The 23,460-nt window shown below is 39.2% G+C and overlaps 1 protein-coding gene and 1 long non-coding RNA gene across 5 annotated transcripts in view; one reads left to right on the plus strand and one right to left on the minus strand.

Annotated features, from left to right (window-relative positions):
• Positions 1 to 23,460, minus strand: part of LMX1A (LIM homeobox transcription factor 1 alpha) — a 183,922-nt gene that overhangs the window by 30,177 nt on the left and 130,285 nt on the right. For both annotated transcript variants that reach the window (XM_074220355.1, XM_074220354.1), the window contains exon 3: positions 19,197 to 19,429. In XM_074220355.1, the coding sequence (XP_074076456.1) occupies positions 19,197 to 19,429 (233 nt within the window). The remainder of the gene's footprint in view (positions 1 to 19,196; positions 19,430 to 23,460) is intronic.
• On the plus strand, positions 1,452 to 16,091 carry LOC141511011 (uncharacterized). 3 transcript variants are annotated; one of them, XR_012475235.1, is made up of 6 exons: positions 1,452 to 1,665; positions 2,848 to 3,079; positions 7,975 to 8,049; positions 8,550 to 8,710; positions 9,802 to 9,865; positions 15,789 to 16,091. It is a non-coding gene; the product is annotated as an uncharacterized LOC141511011 (long non-coding RNA). The 3 variants fall into 3 exon arrangements; XR_012475237.1 differs by having other exon boundaries at positions 8,550 to 8,613; XR_012475236.1 differs by lacking the exon at positions 8,550 to 8,710.

The following is a 23,460-nucleotide window of genomic DNA, read 5'->3' on the forward strand; positions in this document are numbered from 1 at the left end:
GTGGACAGTATAATATATAAACACAGGAGGTGGTCTTATATGTATGATAAGTGTCCATAGTAGACTCAGAGTCAGGTCTTTCTAACCCTTAGGTCATATATTCCAACTTCTCCTTTTTATAAATACAGCAATTGAGGACTTGCCCAAGGTTAAAGCAACAATTAATGGCAGAACCAGAAATTATAAGTGAGACTTTAGGCTTCTAGTCACTAGGTCACAATGTCCCTGTTAGGTCACAATACCCATCCTGAAGCTTCTCATGACCATTTCTTACATACGAGCTTTGCCAGTTTGTGACCAGTAGATTGGAGGCTTTTTAGCTTAAGGCATGTTTGTTACATTCTATCCACTGGGTCATGTCACCTACATGCTATTCCTACTATTAATAAGACACTAGAAAGGTAGAAATATTGTCCTAAAAAGAAGACACTAGAAAAGTAGGAAGATATCCGATCTAGGACTTCTGTAATGTGGGTTTAGTACTGACTGCCACTGAGTCCTAGCTGGCTTTGGACTCTATAAAATGAGACTTTTAACTAGATAGTCTCATTTCACTACAAATGGTCTTCACTGTATGGTGTAAGACAACCCTTTACTCAAGAGTACCATCCCCCTGATTGAACTGATATACACATGATAACCATCCTTTCTTCTCACTACAATGAAAGTGTCACTGTATTATCACTTATTAATGAATATCTCTGTAATATGCAATGGCTTGATTTCCTGCCTTATTAAGTAGAGGAGACATAATGGAATCTGCAGCATCACTTGTATGTCTGAGTATTTCCAGACATTTGGTCTGATAGACTGAAATTCCAGATTCCTGTTTGACTTGTTTTGGGAGAATTGACCTATCCTGCCAGGAGGTGGAGCTTTTCAAATTATGAGAACCTTGTTTCAAAATAGTATAAGAGTTACAAACAAAACTTCATTAGAGATACAGACAAAACTCAAGTCCTTTCCTAGGGCAAATACAAGGAAAGTCTCCTTCCCTTTTGTTTCTAACCTTTTGCAGAAATCATATGTGGTGACCTCATTTGCTCCTCTTCTAGAATGGTAATTCCCTCTCATCACACCACAGCTGTTATACCAGATGATGCCAGCTGTGGCATCCCTGCATCTTTGTCAAATAACCTAACACACTACTTGCCAACCAGAGTGTGGGGACACTTAGGTATATTTTGAAGGTGTCCTTGGTATAGTGTGACTTAGCAGAGTACATAAAGTTGAACAAAACCTTAGAAATCACATATTCCAACTTCTCCTTTTTATAAATACAGCAACTAAGGACTTGCCCAAGATTAAAGAGACAATTAATGGTAGAACCAGAATTAGAAGCCAAACTCTAGATATCTACTCACTAGGTCATAATTCCCCTAATTAGGTCACAATGCCCATCCACAAGCTCCTCATGACCATTTCTTTCATACTAGCTTTGCCAGTTTGTGACCAGGAGATCAGAGGCTTTTAGCTTAAGGCATGTTTGTTACATGAAATCTTTCCTGACTATTCTTGGCCTTCACTGATTTCTTCAATGTCTAAACTTTGTATCACTCAGAAGATTAGCTATACAATACACAACCATGCATTATAGAATACAACTCATCAAAAAGCATTAAGGAAAGCTATTCTGGCTGGTCATGGGACTTACAACAGAAGGAGGTAGCATATGCATATGTATACTAAATATATATTTATATAAATATATACATATAAACAGACATAGGTTGAAGATATATATATATATATACATATATATATATATGTATATATATTACATAAATACAAAGCAGCAGCATTAACAGCCAGGAAAAACAGGAAAGGACTGAGCTCACTCTTGAAAGAAACCAGGATCTCTAAGGGGTAGAAGTAAGGAGGGCAGGAGTTCCAGGCACAAGGAAAGGCAAAAACAAAGGCAGGGAAATAGAAGAGAGTTGCATGTGAGACCAGAAGCAATATTACTGGATCACTGAGTTCATGAAAGGGAATAATTCATAAGAAGCCTAAATAAATCACAGGTAGTCTGGAAAGGGCTTTAAATCCAAAGAGAAAATTTATGTTTTATATTTGGTATATTCTAATGTCTGCATATTCTTTCATATAGTAGTGTTTTTCCAATTAGATATAAACTGCTTGAGCTGACATATTGTGTTCTATATTTTTGTTATCCACCCCGACCCTACCCCCAGTATTTATGTTAGGAGTAGACATATAGTAGCTGCTTATCATGGATGAAAGGGGAAAGTAGTGATCACCATGGTGGTTGCTTGGTTGGGATGATGTGTGAGTGTTTATCTAGATACATAATATAGATGGGATATGGGGCGCTGATTGACAGCTGACTGAAACAATATATGTGTGGGTTTGGTTGTGGCGAAGGGAACTTAATTGTCTGAAAAAAGGTAGAGAATCCAGGACTTAACACTTTGATGCCTACTGCAGGCTGGGTCTACACATACCAGGATAATATCTGAACAGATGCAATATTCCACAGATTTGATTTCACACTGCTCACTCTCCAAATTCAAGCAAGCTTCGGAAATAACTAGCTTCTAACTACTTTTGCAGCAGTCTTTATAAAATCGTGCTTAACTGCAGGTATTGCCACCATGCAGAAAAGACCTGAAATGGTGGCTTCCTTCTCTAATTTGAGTCCTCTGTGGTCACCTGGTTGAAATCCAGGAGGCAGGGATAGAAAAATCAGTGAGATTACTGCTTTTGCAAAGAAATAATCTTTTAGACAGGAAAGGAAAAAAAAAAAGATGCTTCACTTGAAGTATCCTGTAGGGTCCTATCCTCCAACCCTTGAAAATTGTCTAATTCTATGTTTCCTTTTGGTTGTAGAAAACAGGAGGGAGTTTATCAGCCTTTCCCTTTCATCTGAGACCTGGCTAAATACCAACATCAATTGATATTCGTTGCAATTTACAATCTGGAGTGCTTTACATATATTTTTATCTCCTCTGAGATGATATCAAGGCTGCTCCTTTCAACTAGCCGACTTTTTTTTTGGTTTTTTTTTTTTTTTTGCAAAGGAGCAGCCCCCAAAGAAGCAAGCTGTCAGAAGCATCCTGGAGTAAGTGATAGTGAAGGAGTCAGGTTCCGCTCATATGAGTGATTTCATCAAGAATGGGGGTGCATCCATTGTGATCTGTTATTCACCTCCTCACCAGGTCCCCCTCCAATTCTGAATTCTGCCATGAGTTGGGGAAGCAAGGGATGGAATCTGGGGAAAGTCGGAGGAGGGAGAACGGTTTTCCGGTGGGCAAAAGCCCGGAAGGTCCTGTAGACCCCAGTTTGGGGGTCAACAGGTACCGGTGAGGCAGAACCAAAAGCCCAAGACCCCGCTGGCCCTTGCCTGGGCAGCGTGCAGAATGGCAGGTGGCAGGAAGCACACGAGGGTGCCAGTTAAAGTTCTCCCCAAAGCAAGCCCCCCAGCCCCAGCACCTGCTGCATGAAGCCCGGCCTGCCTTTCTCTCTGTGGCTCTCTCCCCCGCGCCCCCCCCAAGGCCCAGCTCGTCTCCAGTTAAGCAAGCCGGGGCGGATTTAACGTGGTATTACTTTTAATTAACTCTGCCTCGCCAGTCCTCCATGAACAAGGTAGGAATTAATCTGGCGGGCCCCTCCTTGACGTAACATGGGAAAGCGGCGGCCCAGGGAGGGCCGGGGGGAGCGGGCGGGAGGGCCCGGCTTCGGATCGCCGGCTGTGGCTGTGACCCCTGGGCGACCCGCCGGGGCTCCGGAGGGGCCCGAGAGCCGGGGACACAGACAGAGGGAGGGGAAAAAAACAAACCCGACGACTCCACTCTCCCCGGGCTGGAGATGAAGAAATTCTTTGGTTCGGGGGGGAATTAAGGAAAGGAGAAATGTTAGTACACTTTTAATTGGAAACCGAGTTCCTCTTTGAGAGCAGCGTGTTTACTTAGGCTTGGGCATTAGAACTCAGGGGAGGCTCTAATTGAAGTGAGGGCTTTGGAGATTACGGGGAACATATGGCTCTGCCGCCTGCCTCTTTATCTGCATTTTCTCATAAAACTGCCTTTCGTTTGTGTTCCTCTTCTCGCCCTCTTACATTTCTAAAGGCGTCTCTGAAAAGGCAGGCAGAATGCGCGGGGCTTACTGCAGCCGGGGGGCTCAGCCCCCGGAGCGGGGCGCACCGCGCCGCCGCGGCGGCCCTCCCCTCCCCGGGCCCCCCGCGAGCCCACCGCCCGTCACGTGACACGCGCGGCCCTGGCCCCGGGCTGACCGGCGGCAGCGGGGGGCCGGGCCCTCCTGCCCAGGCTACCCCGATATCGGCACCCGTCTGGGCTGGGGCGGGGGGGATGACTAGCGAGCCCCGCCGAGCTGGCCTGGAATTCAGGGCGAGGCTGAGAGGGAGGGAGTTGCCAAGGAAACGGGAGATCTCCCCCAGCCATACCCCCCCAAAAAATACATCCCAAGCTCTAGGAGAGACAGACTAACCTCATGCTACAGAAAAGAGATCTCCCCATCCATACCCCCCCAACACACACACACACACACACACACACACACACACACACACACACACAGCCTAGGAGACTAACTTCAGGCTTCCGCAAAGGGGGCTCTCTTCCCCATCCACATCCCCCCACCCATATATCCCAAGCCCTAGGAGAAGCCATGCTCATACTTCAGGGCCGCTTGCCTACAGGGAACCTTAAGGGATGAAGAATTGGAAACTGGAGTGAATTGGGAAAGACTGATTGAACCCACCCCACCCCACTCCCGCCACACATAGCTAGATCTAGCCTCTTGCAGGCTCCAAGTCTACTGAGTATCATTACCTGCATCCAGCCAGTATAAAGCGGAGAAAGAGAGGAAAGAAGGAAAATGAGGTTTCAAGATGCTTTCAACTGGGTTGGCTTAGTTCATCATCTGCTTTTAATTCAAGTCCCGGATATAGTAAATAATCATAGATCTAAATCTGGAAGATGACTCGAGGTAATCACTCAACTTGGCAAATTAAGTGTTTACTAAGTACTAGCCACTGCTATCCACTTGGTATCTAAAACCGCCCCAAATGCAACAATTCATGCTCTAAAGAAGATACATATGTGTGTATGCATGTATATATATATATATGTATGTATATGTATACATATAATATGATACAAAGATAAATAAATACAAAGTGACTACAAAATGATCAAACACAAGGAGTTTAGGGAAAGATGTTAAAAAAGTTGTGGAAAGGGGAATCAGTAAAGATTTTATTTAGGAATTGGTATTTGACTTGTGTCTTTAAAAAAAAAGAGGGATTCTAATGAGATAGAGGGGAAGATGATCACTGCAGTCACAGAAAAGCCTTCACATATGTGATGAAAAGAGAAAGGCCGGTTTGACTACATCATATGTAGAGTGTACAGATAGCAATGGAAAACAAGGTTGAAAAAATATGTCAGGGCCAGGTCAAGGGCTTTAGAAGTCAAACAAAGGAGTTTGATTTTATCTTAGAGGAATGGGGAGGCACTATGGAGTAGACAAGAGTGCTTAAGAAAAGACACTGTGTGGAGACTGGACAGCAGTGAGGAGGAAACTTAAGGCAAGAGACCATTTAGAGGTCCAGTCCAAAATTGGGAAGCATGGAGTCCAGGAACAGCATCTCAGGGGCCAAAACCAGAATAACATGTAACTGGTGAATATTTAATGAAACAAATAAAAATACAATAAAATATACATCATATTACAGCTTAAAATTAAGTCAATATGCATCCAACAGGGATTCTTATGTGCAGATTAACAGTTCTTACTTCTCTATAAGCTTACATAGAATATGCTTACAGATGGGAAACTGAGTCTTGAGCAAGGGATTCACTTAAGATGACATAGGTGATCATTAAATGGCAGAAAATGGACTCAAATCTAAATTCTCAGACTCCAAATCTCCTACACCATGCTTTCATTTCCTGCTTGAGCCACTCTCATATTTCCATATCCCAACTTGATTAGGATAGCTTATTTTCCTCTCTCCATCCATCTGAGAAGAAAACCAGCTTCTAAATATGACTCATATATATATATATATATATATATATCATATATATATATCATATATATATATCATATATATATATATATATCCTCATCCCTTTGTGCAGATACTTTGAGGTCACAAATTGTGGAGACAGGAAAAAGTAAGGTAAGAGGAAGGAGAAAGAATAATGTTAAATATTAAAACAACATACACTATCATTTCTCAGGAAGCATTTGATGAATTGAATAGTGAAGGGAGGGTAGGGCAAAAGTAAGGGCAATAGTCACAGCTTTGAATAGTCTTCTATGACTGGCATCCAGCCTCCCACACCTTCAACACAGACTGAAGGCTTATTTGGCAGGGATAGAGTCTGAGCAAAATGGAGGTCATCATAGCCTTGATGTTCCTACTCCAACCCTCCCACTTACCTGGGAACCAATGTTGGAGATAAGACAGAACAAGAAAGCAAGAATTTTGTTATTTTGTTACTATCCTTTCATTGATTGATTTAGAAAAAGTTCCTTAAACCCTTTTAGACTTGTGACTCTCTGAAGATAAATATTCACATATCCCCAAAGGGCAAACCTACTAAATGCTGAAATATTGTCTAAAGAAAGACAGCAAAAGTTTATGTTATTTGGTTTAAAATGCGACCTTTCCTGAATATTCTACATATATTTTGAAGCTTAAACTTTCAGCTTTAAAAGACACCTTTACCATACACTCACAAAAATCTTAGTGTTGTTCACACTGACAGATCAGAAGTAGTGTCTATATGTTTTTCTGAGGTCTTCTTATCTTAGGAGAAAAATCATAGTACATTTCTAAAGCACATTAAAATCTTAATATTCTGATTCACTAAGATTGCCAAAATTATGCTAATATCAATTCAAAACTTTAAATACCCATTTTGTCACTGATATTGTCTCCTTTCATTAATATAGTAACTGTCATTGGAAAAATCCAACTATATACATACATGTGTGTGTGTGTGTGTGTGTATGTATGAGAAAAACCTGAAGGTAGTAGTCTAGTAGTCACATTTAACTGCTTTTTAAAATCGTTAAGGTTTACAGCAACAGGTCATTTTCCTCCCAGTGAGTGTTTATTCAGTTTGAGGCCTCTGGAAAAACTGTGTTATGATGAGCATAGCACTGACAACTCACTGAAATGGATACAGTCAGCTTAGGGTCAAGTCAATCCAAAGAGGTCACTCTCATTCAGTTCACCTCCCAATAACCAGACCCCTAGGGCTCTCAACTCTGCTGCCTGAATGGGTTTCCACTCTCATCTTTCTATTGTGATAGATACAACTGAGAGTATAGTATCCATTGATAGTGAGGTTCAGGTAACAAAGTTCTTGTATTCAGGTAACAATGACCAGATTCTCCTAGGAGTTAGGGCTAGCTCACAACCAAACTGACATTCTCTTGGAAGACTTTTCAGCTACTACAGTGGATTTAAGATATGTATGCCCCTTAGTTCTGATTATAGTATCCCAACATATGACTAATTAAAGCAGTTGATTAAAATGCAAAATTTGAGGCCTGTTCTGTTGCTGGTGGTCCATTTAGTCTTACTCCTTTCTGTGACCACATTATTCCTTTCAATGCATCTTTCTCTTTCACAAATACATGCCAGAGAGTCACCAGGGAAACTAGTATTGATTTCAATCAGAAATACATCACCAGGAAAACAACTAAAAGAATGTAGTGAATCAAATACATCATCTTCATATATGAAAGTCAGTATAGTATAATAATTGTTATTATATATGTTCAAGTCAAACCCTATCATTTCCTTCTCCTTCTTCCAATCAAACTAAGGAACTAGTTGGTTTGTGGATAAAGATGCAGATCAGAATAACTGGTCCTTCCTTTGGGTACTTAAGTATTTCAATGTCACCCAAGTAATTCCTTGAACTTCACTAACCTTAGTTCCTCTGTTCATATCAATGTCCTCATATTTTTCTATAGGATTTCCACTATGTCCATCTTTTAAGACGTGTTTAATTCCCATCTCCTCCAAGAAGATTCCTTCAGTCCTATCAAGTAAGAAATTATTTCTCCCCCATCTCATCCCCTATAGAACATATAGTCCATAATATTTATTATTACCTATCATTTACCCTCTCACCAGTACAATTTTATTGATCATTTTTTCACTTGTATTTATCCTGCCTCCCCAACCACAAGTGACTCTTTTGAATACAATCAAACTTTCAGCACTTTTTTCATGATATCCTTGTGTAGACAAAGAAAAAATAATTAGGCTAAATGACAAAGTATTTAAATAGATTCAAAAGTATTTGAATATCTGGAGTCAGAGAATAGTAATTTAATGGACCAAAGTAAAACCAGAAGAATTTCTTTAGTGGAAAATTTCTGGGATCTTTCCTTAGTCTCATATTTTTAGTACTTTATAACTATTTTGATCTGAGGTTCTTATCCTTAAGGCCTGGATCTTGATTTTTTTTAATATGTTGATAACAATTTAAATATATTTGGTTTCATTTGTAATCTTATGTATTTTATCTTGTATGTTTAAAAAGGTTATCCTAAGAAGGGGTACATAGAATTTACTGGACTGACAAAGGAATCTATGACATAAATAAGGTGAAGAATCCCTATTTTAGGAAAAAAGCATCATGTAATCATCAGATTTCAAGATGATAAAAACTGGAAGAGATGGCCAACATATAGGACAGTAAAGGTGAAATTCTTCATAAAATTAGGCGGGCCAAATGGTAAATCAAATCTAATAAAATGAGATTTAAAGGAGGTAAGAGTTTGACAGATATACTGGTATCTGTAACATGTAAAAAAGACCTAGAAAAAAGTCTCTAGAATGCAGTAGCTCTTTTTTTTGGAGCATCTATGGGAGAGGTTGGATGAGAAGGTTGAGATGGAATGTTATCTCTTCTATTGGAAGGAGCACCTAAATCAATAAGATCACAAATCCATGGAAATGTTTAAGGATGTTTATATCAGTTTCATTACTTTACACAGTAGTTTTATCCTTATATTTCATCCATATGCTTCATCTTGCCAAGAAAAGTCTCCAATAGTTAACTAATTGGTTCATTTGTACATTCATTTTCTATATCTGCTCTTGCGTTTTCAGTGATCTGAATTTGAGGTACAGGTATCTATTTATCAGCATCCCCTCTGAACAAAGCTGGAAATATACACAATAATACTTCTAACCTCCTAATAACATGTCAGCATGCCAAGCACATGCTACAATCATGGGTTAATATGTCAGTGTTACAAAACAAATAAAGATATTCATCTGGTCCTTGAGATGTAGACCTGGCTTTTAATTCCCTCAATTTTTTATTTCTTGGTTATTACAGGGAGGTCTACAGAGGGTAAAGGGTTGGATTATCTCTGACTTTATCTGGCATCTATGTACTTTTATGACATCCATCACTGAGGTAGTCAGAGAAAGCAATAACCTGGTTCACCCAGAATCCTTAATAAGACATATAAACATACAGTCCACCATCATTTGAACCTTCTTCAAACACACATTTTCCAAACCTACAAATTGTATTCAGAAGCCTTTAGTGGTTTTCTTTCTCCATTGACTTCAGGTCTTAGGGCATTTGGGGATATTTTTTTTCCTCTGTGCTGAGATTGCTTGTTCAAAATAGTCATCCCAGCATGTCAAGACCAGTATTCAAATATTTTAGATAATGCATTAGTTGATTTTATGAAATCCAAGCCAGAATATTAACACGATATATGTAGTCAAATTATCCTGTGTTTTTTGATAGCAAGGGAGTCATTATTTCTTCACAGTTAGCACATTTGATTGGAGGATGGTGCTACTGAAGACAAAATCATGGATTAGATACCCACAAAGGCAAGTTAGATTTGTTCTGTTCTATGGAAATTATTTTGAATATCAAGAAATTATCTTATTTGGGCTAGTTTGAATTACTTCCCTTCAAACTCAAAATGAACTTGTTTATCACTATCTTAATCTTACTGTATCTTATCTCCATGCCTTTGCTCAGATTTTCCCTTGAGCTTCTAATAGGCTACCTCTCTCTCTCTCTCTCTCTCTCTCTCTCTCTCTATCTATCTATCTATCTATCTATCTATCTATCTATCTATCTCTATCTCTCTCCTATTGGATGATTTTGCTAAATTCAAAGCACTTAAAGTTCTCCCAGAAGTGCAGTCCCTCCATTACCCCAGTAGGAAGTGATAACTTCTTTGACTCTCTCATTTGTAACTCTCATCAATCTGCTTTGTATTTATCCTATTCTTATATTGCAGTTATTTGTTATATTTTGTTTGTTATGGTGGAGGCACTGAGCTAAGCAATGAGGATATAAAGAAAGACAAAAATTTCCCTACCCTCAATCACAGAGACATTTAAATAACTATACATAAAAGATATTTATAAAGAGAATAAATGAAAGGCAATCTTAAAGCGAAAGAACCTATATAGGTTCTTAGCCTAGGAACTGGGTACTTACTTTTAAAAAAGTATTATTTGACTAGAATTGTTTTCCTTCACAATCCTATATATTTATAGATATAAAATTCTAAGAAGGTTTCAACTTGTTCGAAGACCAAAAGGATTAGGGAGGAGGCGTTTAGAATCCCTACTCTAGCAGTTTGGGAAACAAGGAAAGGTCTTCTTCAGAAGATGGTATTTAAGTTCAGTCAAGAAGGAAGCCAGGGCAAATAGGAAGCAAAGATGAGGGGTCAGTATATTCTAGGCAGGGAGGATAGTCAACAAAATGCATGGGATCAGAAGACAAGTTAGAATGTCTGAGGAATAGTAAGGTAGTCCAGTAAGGTAGTCACAGAGTTAATAGAGAGGAGTGAATATTTGATTAAAAAGATAGGAAGAGTCTAAGTCATGAAGTTATTTAAATGCCAAATGGAGAAGTTTATATTGAATCCTGGAGATTAAAGGGAAGCACTAGAGTTAATTGAGTAGGGGGAAGATGGCATGGTTAAGACATGGTCAAGATGGGTGTGAAGAGCATTGGAAAATGAACAATTGAGGTTGCAACAAAACTTGAGGGCTTTGATGAATTGAAGAATGGTGATGCCCCCAATAGTACTAGAGAAGATGGAAATAGGGAAGGGTTTGGGGGAAATTTCAGAGGATTATTTTTAAGATGTTGAGCTTGAGATGTCAATGAGCCACTGATTTCAAAATATCCAACAGGTGTTGAATACAGGAGTTAGATTATTGCTATTATTTATATCTGGGAATTATCTGCCCAGAAATCATGCTTGAATCTATTGTACCTGATGAGATTACCAAGTAAGAAACTAGAAACATAAGAGGAAAAAAATGTCCCAGCCTTGGTGTTCACCCATCATTAATGGACATGACATGGATGAAAAAGGAGACTGAGAAGGAGAAGTTGAACAGAACCAGATGAGAACTATTATGTCATGAAAACTTTAAGAGCTAAGAAGATCCTGAAAGAGAGGTCACCAATAATGCCAAAGGCTATAAGAGAGGTCAACAAGGATGAGAAAAGGCAACTAGATCTGACAATTAAGAAGTCCTTGGTAACTTTAGAGAGAGCAGTTTCATTTGATCAATGAGACTGAAACCAAGTATGGAGAGAATTAGAAGAAACTGAGAAGATTGAAAGTAGTGATACGTAAAGTCAATGACTTTTCCAAGAATTTTCGCTGGGAAAGGAATGAAAGACATAGGATGAGATATAGCTAGCAGGGAATCTGGGATCAAGTGAGGACATTTTGGGGGGAAAAGATGCATGTGTCTTCTACAAATAATTGTAGGTAGCAAGGAAATAGCTAATAGATATGGAGAGACTGAATATAAGAGAGAGAAAGTAGGAGATGATTAGATAATATTCTGGAGAAGATGAGAGATTACATCAAGTTTTGACCTTGACAAAGGGAAGGGTGGCCTCTTCATGTGCTATTGTAAATAAGGAGGAGATGATTGGGGAGGCAAGATATCTTGGTGAGGATCATGGTGAGGACCAAGAATAAGATTAGAGGTTGTAAGTCAAAGGGAAAGCTAGAACGATTAAAAATTATTATCAGATAAGGCCATTTCAGAATTTTTAAACATGGCAAGGAAATACCTATGGATCATGGCAAGATCAAAGGAATGGCCATTTCTCACTACAGTCATGTTAGAGTAGAGGAGTATGTCATGGGAACCAAAAAAGGAAGGAGCCCAAACTATAAATAAGCTCTTCAGAGTTGATGTCGATAACAAATTTTCCCTGAAGACCTTTCTTGTGATTTTCTAATGTAATTATAATATACGATTATATATTATTATAATTTTGAGTATCACTCCTTAACTAAATTATAAGCTTCTTAAAGGCACAAATTTACTCATCTAGATTTTCTAACTTCATTGGTGCTAAAGGACAGGATGATGTTCACAATAGCAATTAGATATGTCTTTTTACCTCATAGCATAACTGTGGAAAGAATGCAAAGGAGTCTAGAAATAAATCCAACAAGATGCTTCTAACAATGACTGAATTCAGAGTTTGGTTTCTGTCTATCAACAGGGAGAATTTGGGATTATTCAGGCTCTCTGGAAATGATGTTATCATATCTACTACCTATTCACTTTTGGTAATTCCAGAATGATGAGCTGGGTATGACCAACAAAGCCTGTTGAACAAATAACACAATTCTGTAAATCAGTTGATGTCAACCAGGTAGGCATTTGGAGATCAACTCATTCCTTCAATGCATAAGTGCAGAAGGCATCTATCTTCTTTAACCTGAAGCTCACATAATCAGAGACAGAAATATTTTTGAAAAGAATGCTGCCCCTATTTTCTACTTATATGGCATGGATGTGACTGTAGTCAAGACAGATCATGAAGCTAAGAATTAGTTATCTGGGAGTATGACCCCATCTTTTTTTATCACCATGATATTTAGCACCACAATAGGAAGAATAATTAGCAGTCACATGGAAATTTAAGTTCTGAAAAATAATTTACAAATATTATCCCCATTTTATAGATGTTATCCCCATTTTATAGATGAGAAAACTGAAACCAGTAGAGGTTAGTGACTTCCCTAGGTTACAAAATGAATAAAAGCCTGAGGTAGGATTTGAACTCAGTTCTTCATGATTCCAGATCCAACACACTATCTACTGCACCACCTAATAGCCCATAATGGCTGCTCAGCAAATCTTTCTTTAACTTCACAGAGCTGTGATTTTATCTATATGGACTATATCTTCACTAAAATAGGCCATCAATCTACCACTCCATAATAAATTGTCTTCATTGGTTATGGTGACTGGGAAATCAAAAATTAGTGTCAAAAATGGATCAGTGCAAGAATGACACATGAAAAGGAAAGGACAGAATCTGTACCACTGAGGAAGAAGTTTCACCTATAGGGAGCAAATAGAAAGTATCTGAAACACTAGAGGAAACCAATGTGAATGAGTGAGTTCCTCTGCTATAGACCTCAGATAGAGGAAATGTTGGATGATAATTGAGTAAGAGATGAAAAAGTGACCATTTAGAGACCTGAAAGCTAGTTGGGAAGTGTACTGTCTTCCTAACGTAATTATCCTATAGAGGCTCTAATATATTAAAGCCAGGGACTCCTGACCTGCTTTTCCTGATGCAAGTCTGGTGAAGGTTACCATGAGAAGAAAGATGGAAGAACTAGATGAGGACTGAACAGGTGATGTTTTAATTTCTTCTTCCTTTGGAAGGGTATCAAGTCAAGTGAATAAGCATCATTAGTTATCTATTACATCTCAAGCACAGAGGACATTATCACACTATCATCAACAGTAACAATTCTTGTCCTCAAGAAGCTCACAGTCCAAGCAAAGAAGGAACTTAGAAATTACTATGCATGGACCAGATAATTCTGAGGGCAATATCAGAGGGAAAGAAATTGCTCTAAAGGAGACCAGCAAAGTCTTCTTGGAGAATGTGGCATTTAAGCTAATTCTTGAAGAAGTCAGAGAAACCAGGAAGCAGAAACAAAATTAGAGAAGGGGTAGGAAGAGGAAGATTACTTCAGGAATAAAGAATAGTGAGGGGAAAAGCACAGTCAAGAGATGGAGTCTCATGTTTGAGTAACTGAAAGAAAATCTGTGTTGCTAGATCATGGAGTATGTAAAGGAAAGGAAAGTGTTAAAAAAAAAAGAAAACACAGAAAAGATAGAATGGGAATGGGTTGTATGAAAACTTCAAAAGTTAAACTTAAAGCAAGGATTTTATATTTGCTCTGGAAAGTAATAGGGAGTCATTAGAGTAGAGGAAGTGACATGGTCAGACCTTCACTTGAGGAAGATCACTTTGGTAGCTATGGAGATGATGGGCTGGGGTAGCTGGGTAATGCCATAGTGCAGAGAGCACTGGACCTGGAGTCAAGTAAACCTGAGTTAAAATCTAACCTTAGACAGTCAATGGCTATGTGACCCTGAGAAAGTATTTCAACCTTGTTTGCCTCAGTGTCCTCATCTGTAGAGTAAGCTGGAGAAGAAAATGGATACCTCCTCTAGTATCTATGCCAAAAAAACCCAAATGGAGTAAAAGAGAGTTAGACATAAGTTGGCTTAACAATAGTAGTAGTAGTAGTAGTAGTAGTAGTAGTTGCCCTTTGATGTTAAAGAAGACCAAGACTTGCACACACGATTGATCAAAGTGAGGAGGAGTTGTACATAGATTCCATTTTCACTATTCCATGTGAGCTCAGGTAGTAAGATCAGGACAGCTGGTGACCAATGGGAGACCTTAACCCAACAACAAAGGTTGGAATAGAGCTGGAGGCACCAGGAAGTACAGACCACATCTGGGTGACAGTTGTGTCAGAAAAGGGAAGGGGAGGCACATGAGAGATGTTTCAAAAATAGAAACAAGTCTTAGCAACATTAGTTTTGAATACAGAAAAAGTGAACAGCTTTCACTAAAGATGATGTCAAGGAACAGGATTTGGTTTTTGATATCATGGAAAAAAGTTTCAATATGAACCTTGTAAGTCAAATATTGATGTCTAGTAAAATATTACTCAATTAGTAATGAGGTTTATGAGCACTAGGGAAAGGGAAACATAGCATTTGATAACAATGACATACTTATTTAGCATTTTCTCTATAAAATGCTTTCTTGGGCGGCTAGGTGGCATAGTGGAGGGTGGCTAGGTGGCGTAGTGGATAAAGCACCGGCTTTGGAGTCAGGACTACCTGGGTTCAAATCCGGTCTCAGACACTTAATAATTACCTAGCTGTGTGACCTTGGGCAAGCCACTTAACCCCGTTTGCCTTACAAAAACCTAAAAAAAAATGCTTTCTTGTCAGTTACCCTCTGGGATAGTAGAGAGCACTGGTATCATTATCCACATTTTACAAATGGGGAAACTGAGGCTCAAAGAGAGTAATCTTTCAATTGATCAGGATCTTTTGGCTTGTAATTGCCTCCAGAATGATTTGAATTCAGGTTTTATAGATTCAAGCTACTTCAACTAATGTCAAGCAACAGCTGCTTCTTTAGAAAAGGCTGTCATCCTGGGATGGTCTCAGAGACCTAGAGAATAGTGTAGAAAAAAAGAGCAGTAGACTTGGGGTCATGAGAGATCGAGGTTCAAATCCCACCCTTGCTACTTATTGCTGGGTGACACTGAGCTAGACACTTAACCTCTTGGAGACTGGGTTTCTTTATATGTAAGATGGGGATAATCCCTCTCCTATCTACTTCATAGGGTTGTTGTGAGGAAAGGGTTTTGTAAATCTTAAAGTGCTAAATAAACATGATCTATTCTTCCCATTGTTTTTACCCTAGGAGGGAAGGGGGAAGGCCAAGATGCTTTCCTTAGTAACCCTGGCAACGGGAGGATTTGCCAGTCAGCTTGTTGGAAGTTTTCTAATGCTGGCTACAGAATCCATCACGACTTTAATGATTTTGCCTCAAGACCAGAGGCAAAGCACAGACCCAGGATGAAAGAACAGCAGATCAACAATGAGCAAATGTAATCTGTTCCCAGTTCTTCCAGGATTATACAATCACAAAATGGCATAATTCCAGAATTTTAAGGGACATCAAGAGCTCATGGATTCCAAACCATACCTGAAAAATAAATTCTTACACAAGATACTTGAAGAGGGGGTCATCTAAGTCTTTGTTCAAAGACCTCTAAAGAGGCACTTAGTATATTCACTGGCATCTTATTCAATGTTTAACTCTATTAGTGAGTGATTCCTTATATTGAGTCTAAACCTTTGTAAATTTTGTAAATTTTCCTTTTGTAAATTCTACCTATTGCTTCAAATTCCATCATCTGGGTTCAACAGGACAAGTATAATTATACCTTCAGGTGACAGTCCTTTGGCTATCATATAGCAACTAATACTTCTTTTTTCCTGATTAAAGATCTGTTTCTTTAACAGAACCTCATTCACCATGAACTTGAGACCCTGATACCACCCTAGCTACCTTCCTCTGGATGCTCTCCAATGTATCAATGTTCTTCCTAACAAAACACAATATTCTAAATGTGATCTAACCAGTCTGAACAGCAACATATAGACTTTGATGCTGTTATTTAGTTATTGACCCTATTTGGTATTTTCTTGGAAAAGATTTGCCATTTCTTTAACTGGCTCATTGTGAAGGAAACTAGGTAAACAGGATAAAATGACTTATCCAGGGTCTCCCAACTAAGATTTATCTGTGGTCAGATTTGTCCTCAGGATGATAAAACTTCCTAACTAACTCCAGACCTTTTACTCTATCCACTGTGCTACCCAACTTCCCAAATAATTCCTCAGATAAATCACCATTTTGAGAACATGCCCTGTGTATGGCCCAGTTTATCAACATCCTTCCAAAAACATGGAGTACCAGGTTGAATTCAGTACTCTAGACATGGTCCGGACAATGCAGATTAAAACAAGAGATTTTTTTTCTTTGATAGATGTTGGGGAATAAGATAAGATGGGGTAATTGGCAACAAGATTCAGCTGAGGGACAAAAGAAACAAAAGGTGATTTGGGGAAGGTGTCTGTGGGAACTCAAAGAGAACAAGTTGATTCTAACACTTAGAATTATAGAAGTGAATGGATCCAATATGTCCCTTGATCAAACCCCTTTAAGGAATCATGAATCTCCTCTACACAGGATGCCTAAGCAGCATTTATTCAGTCTCTGGTCAAAAACTTTCAACGATAGAGAACAAAGTTTCTCTATAAACTCCTTATCTCCCTCTACTCCCACCCCAGGATTGTATATTCACTCTTTGCACAATCCTAATTGTTAAGAAATTTTTCCTCCTGTTGAACTGCAATTTGCCTCCAAGTAACATCCAATTATTAGCGCTTGTCTTCTTGGACCAGACTGAACAATTATAATTCCTCTTTCATGTGACAAGCCTACAAATATTTAAAGCTACGATGATATCTCACTCCACCCCTGTTAGCTAGGTGAATTTGTGCAAGTCCCAAGGCTCTCTGGGACTTGGTTTACCCAAATTTAAAATGGGAATAATAATATTATCTACAGCCTATTTCTTTACTTTTTTTAAGTTTTTTGCAAGGCAATGGGGTTAAGTGACTTGCCCAAGGCCACACAGCTAGGTAATTATTAAGTGTCTGAAGTCAGATTTGAACTCAGGTACTCCTGACTCCAGGGCTGGTGCTCTATCCACTGTGCCACCTAGCTGCCCCTCTATAGCCTATTTCAAAAAGTTTTGGGGGAGGGCAAGTGCTTTATAAACCTTAAGTGGAAATAAAGGGATGTGAGTAGTTGTTAATTACAATTAGGGAAAATCTTTACCGTATGATGTTTTTGAAGAAAAAGTGAGTAGGACTTTTAATCATAAAGCAAGTACAATAGTAGCTGTCATATAAACAGTGATGTAGGAGGTGTTCCAAAAGACTTAGTGCAATTTAAGGTGATTGAAGCTTGAAATTGTACTAAGACTTTGAAACACCATGGTCATGTATATGTGTATGTATGTATTCATTTATGTATATAGAATACATATGATATTAATATATTTGTGTATATGGAGATGTATACTGTAAGCTTTACTCTACTTATCTCCACTTGTCTCAGTTTCCTCTAAATTGAACTAGTACCTTCATCAAGAAAATGCTAAATGTTTTGTGAAGAGTCAGTCATGACTGAACAAGAAAAAGTCTAGGTATTGTTCTTATTCAGACAATATGTGTATATATATATATATATATATGTATACATTGTATGTGCATGTACATATTTGTACATATACATATATTTTTATTAATATCTCATTTAGTCTTTACAACAACTTTCTGAAAGAGGTACTATAATTGCCATTTTATAGATAAAAAGTCTAAATAAATAACATTTATGGTCAAATAATCAGTAGATAGAATATAAGATTCGAACTCAAGCTTTCTCAGTACCAAGTATTTCACTCTTTTACTTCTGCTGCTTTTTTCCCTTACTGAGGGCTGATGACTTTAGAAAAGATTGCTATGCAGCATTATATATATCAAAGGATGATGATCATTGTCCATGTTTGTATCTAACTGGAATAATATGACGCTTATGTGATCAGGGTGGTTGGCCTTTTTTCATATTCTCACAATAGGATACAGCCCTTTAAGAATCATGAAGGCAAAAGCAAATAACTTCCCTGTCAAGGTGTGAACCTCCAGGATGGGAATTTGGAGCATGATCTTTTAGAATTTAACTTGCTAACATTACCTTTTCTTATTCTTAGAGGGCAGCATCATTCTCCAAGTCACTCAGGTTTGCAAACCATGTGTCATCCTCCATGCCTTACTTTCTCTCATCCTCTGTATTCAATCACTTGCTAAGTGCTGTCAATTCTACCTTCATAACAGTTCAATCTGAGTTTGGGAAAAAATAATTTCATTCCATTTCTTCTAAAGAGTAAAGATTCATCTGAGGCACTGTTTATTGTTCTTTCTACTTTGCTTTCCACTCGTCTTTCCGGGGGCAGTAAGAGATCATCATTGAACAGATGGAGATGAAGAAGAAAAGAGCAGCTTTCTACTTAGACCCTCCCCACTCCAAAAAGAAAAAGCATTAATCTCTAGTTAGGAAGAAGTATCCCCTTTTATGAATGGGAATCTAAGGAGATGTCATTTCTAGATAACATGATCCAGGATCTTCTAGGTCCCTTTTCCATGAAACATGACTGGATCATTCCCCTCCCATTCCCACTCCCACTGATTCACTCACCAGAGTCTGAAGCCACTGGGCTCACCAAGCTGAGCAATTCTCTTTCCTTCTCATAGTCACCCTTGCAAAGTAGCTGTCCCTCTTTCAGGACAAACTCATCGCCCTTTTGGAGTTGACGCTCACAGACGCAGCAGCAGAAGCAGCTCAGGTGGTAAACACTTTTCTGGGCCCTCATGACAAACTCATTAGGGGCGATGGCCTCAAAACAGCCACCACATTTGACAGCAAACAACCTGGAAGGGGAGAAATCAAGAATCCTCAGATTGAGAAAACACTGGCTCTGGGACCCCTCCCTCCAAACTGGTCACAAATAAAAAAGTCCTATTGGAGTTTGAGCAATCTGGGTGAACTTCCTGAACATCCAGGTAATAGGGAAATTTAAAATCAGTTTATTATCAAATCATTCTAGCTCTATTCTGAGGTTTGGGGGTGAAGGGAAAAGTGATGCATTCAAATTAGTGACCAGATTTAGGATGATATGGGTTCAAACTATTTTTTTTCCTTGAGGAAAAGGATGACTCAAGCACAAATTTGTTTTCAATATCAGAAATATTTCTTCCACTCTTAAAGTAATTTACACAAAATATCATGGACCACAGTTATATTGGAGACCCCAACATTTCAGACTGCATTGTAACTAAGTCTTCTTGGATGCTGGCTAGGGACTAGCATGGCTCAGAAGCAGAGAAGAGAAGAGAGGTAGGGGAAAGGAGAAAAGGAAAGAATAGTTGAGTGTGTCAAAACAGGATCACGTGGAGAATGAGGGGCCTGAGAGCATGTCCCAGAAAGAGGGGACACCCTGAAAATAGGTTCGATCTGGCCTCAACCTATATTTCCATCTTTATTTTAAATCATTTGTTTAGATGTGCCCTCCACTGTATCTGTTCTAGAAGCAGACCTTCCAACTCCTAGCTCCTTATACCTTAGTTTGCAAAGATATGTCTGCATGCTGTCTCTCCTATTAGACTGTAAGCTCCTTGAGGGCAGGGACCATCTTTCTGTATCCCTTCCACTTAGCACAATGCATAGGATGTTGCTATTCAGGTGTGCAGGACAAAGATACTGGAGTGGTTTGCATTTCCTTCTCCTTTTACAGATGAGAAACTAGGGCAAATAGAGGTTAAGTGACTTGCCTAAGATCACAAAGTTAGTAAATATCTGAGACTGTATTTGAACAAAGATCTTCCTGACTCCAGGTACAGGGATCTATCCACTGTAACTCCTAATTGGCCTCCCTAGCATATACTGGACATTTAATGTTTTAGATTCACTTATTCATTAATTAAACATTTATTAAATGATGAGCATTCTGTTAAACATTATACAAAGTTAGAAAGCACACAGAAAACTGTCATGGAGTCTAGTAGGGAGATGACAAATAACTCTCTGTGATGTCAGCCTTTCCATCCTATGCTAGAATGTCTTTGTCTCTCCTCTCTTTCAAGCCCTATCTATCCTTCAAGATCCAGGGCAATCTTTCCTTCTTCAATCAAACTTTCCCGGATCATACAAGCATGAATCTATCTTCCTTATCCTGAATTCTTATACTATTTATTATGAAATGTCATTATGAAATTAATTATAGGCTACATTCATTATATGTGATTATAAAGGAAGAAATTCCATGATGGCATAAATCACATAATTAGGCACTTAAATAATTATTGATTTTATCTTAATTGATTTCTAGATTTCAATAATCTACCCTATTCCTGACTTCTCAGGTTCCCCCAAACTCAAAGTAGTTAGAATTTATGGCAAATTAGTTCTGACCTTGAATCTTGTCTTGTAGAAGCATGAATGACTGTCAAAAGCCTTTGGGTTTGAAGACAGCTGTTATAGCTATTGGATGTGCCTGGAAAAAAAAATGTATTCTAAACAAAGAAGATGCCCTCATCTCACCTTACAAATTGTTGGATGACAAGAGAGAGAAGAGACCAGAGGGTAGGGACAGGTCAGATGGAGCAGAGTCACACAGCTAGTAAATGCTTGAGGCCAGATTTGAATTCCACCTTTTTTGACCCTGAGTCCAATACTCTAAATATTACAAACCAAATATAGTTGGGCTGCTTTTTCTCCCTAGGGGTGCTTCTCACTCTAAAAATCTGAGGCTCTTATTCTAAATTCATTAAGTATTGAAAAGATGAGTTTCAACATTTACTTATAAAACCTTGAGTTTCAAATTCTCTCCCTTCATGTCAATCCACTTCCCCCATTGAGAAAAGCAACTTACTTGGTGTAGGTTAAAAATGTGTAGCCATGAAACACATTACCACAGTAGATATGTTGTAAAAGTAAACAAAATTCCCCACACACTAAGAAAGAGAAACCTCAAGAAAAATAAAGTGGATAAATTAAAAAAAAAGAAAAGATAAGAGAGTTACAGAGTGATCAGAGTAAGGTGGGCTTCATCTGGGAAGCTTTCCAAAGAAGAGGAATTCTAAAGAGCAGAGGAAGAAAGGGAAAGAAGTGTTGATAGGAGAGCAACAGAGAGAAGGGGAAAAAAGGCATTCCAGGGGAGCAGAATGAAAGGGGAGCAACGGCAAACCTCCCAGGGCTACCTCCCAGGAATGATTTCCCCTTCCAGACAGAGGCCAGTCTGGCAGAAGCATCACTCCATCTGCCAGTGAATTCAAAGCAGTTCAAGGATTGAAATGAGGAGCTCTCCAAATTCTCCTATCTTCCCTGGATGCTCACTTATATAGATGTCTCTTGTACCCTCCTTCATAGATAAGTAGAAACCCTGCTCAATGGCACAGACAAATTTCTCTATCCACCAACCTTAACCTTTCTTTTTCATCTCCCAAAAGAAAGAAGACATCTGAGGAACAGGACTAGCAGTGGAAGTAATGAAGACCTTCCTTTCATATAAGATGAGGGTGGTTTTATAGGTCCCACAGCTATCAAACAGTTTAAAATTTAAAATCACTCTTCTCACAACAACCTTATGAGCTTGGTGATGTATTATTGGCCATGAGTATTATTATTTTATTAGCATATTATAGATGAGGAAAGAGATTGAGAGAGTCTGGGTGGCTTAGCAAAAGTCACACAGCTAAAAACTATTTGAATTGACTTCTCCAAATGTCACATTCAACATTCCTTCTCCTATACAACACTGTCATTTAACTCTAGTCATCTCCTGTTGCTGTACTCCCTCCCTTTCCATTTACAGAGTGGTGGATGAGTGTGACACATCAGATGTGCTTTACTGGACCAGTGTGTGTGCGCGTGCGCTCACACACACACACACACACACACACACACACACACACTCATCATCATCATCTTCTCTTGTCTGCTGAGACTGCATTTGTTGTTTGCCAACCTCAGCAAACTAATCAAGCCCCTCCCAGGAGATGGCCAAAGTCCCTTTGTCCCTGGACCCTCCTTCTCCTCCCCTTCCCCTGGAATGAACTGTGAAACAGACTCAGGACAAATGCTCCCAGAGAGTCAACAAGCATTTGAGAATCGACAGCAGCAGGTGGGAGCATCTGTGCTTGTCCAACTTCAAGCCTGTTAATCTCCTCCTCCCCCTTCACCAACCCCCATGCCTATGACTTCCCCCAAGCCAGAGCGGGGATTTGAATGGGGGGTAACCCAACAAAGGAACAAACCATGTTGACTCAAGGAGGAAGTGTGAGGAGGGGAAGGACCCCACTCATGTCTTGAAATAGTATTGTCAAGAACAGAGATTACTTTCTTAGGAGGGATGATTTCACTGTCTCGGGGCCCTCCTTGAGAAACTGGGGCCATCAGCTTCTCCTTTCCCTGGCCAGCCTAGGCCCATGGACAATTACCTTTCTACCACCAGCAACCACCAATTCCATTATTGATCCAAGGAGGAAAGGAACATGCATTTCAACACCTGTTTGCCAGATGTGTACACAGCTGTATGGGTACCACTGTGGATCCAGCTGCTGAATCCATGCCTCCCACCAGTTGTTTTCTCTAAGGCTCAGCCAAACAGAGGAAAGGATTTGTTCAAAAGTCCAAGTCGTAATTAAAACACAGCCTGTCTTTTCTTGCTGCCCTGAGTGGTTTCCTCCATGGTAACTTCCCCCTTTGAATGTTAATGAAACCTCACGGTGGGTACAGAGCCTTGCAGAGTGGCAGTGCCTTGAAAAGCCAAACAAGGCTTACCAATATGCTCAACTCTTTCAAAGGAGCAAGAACTTGCCTTTTATCCATAGAATTTCTCCTGCCCCCAGTTGTTTTGCAAGGGATTCCCTTCTTGCTCTCTATGCCAGGGACTTGCTGAGGC

Source organism: Macrotis lagotis, chromosome 2 (assembly GCF_037893015.1).
Source record: "Macrotis lagotis isolate mMagLag1 chromosome 2, bilby.v1.9.chrom.fasta, whole genome shotgun sequence".
In the NCBI taxonomy this organism is placed as follows: Eukaryota; Metazoa; Chordata; class Mammalia; order Peramelemorphia; family Peramelidae; genus Macrotis; species Macrotis lagotis.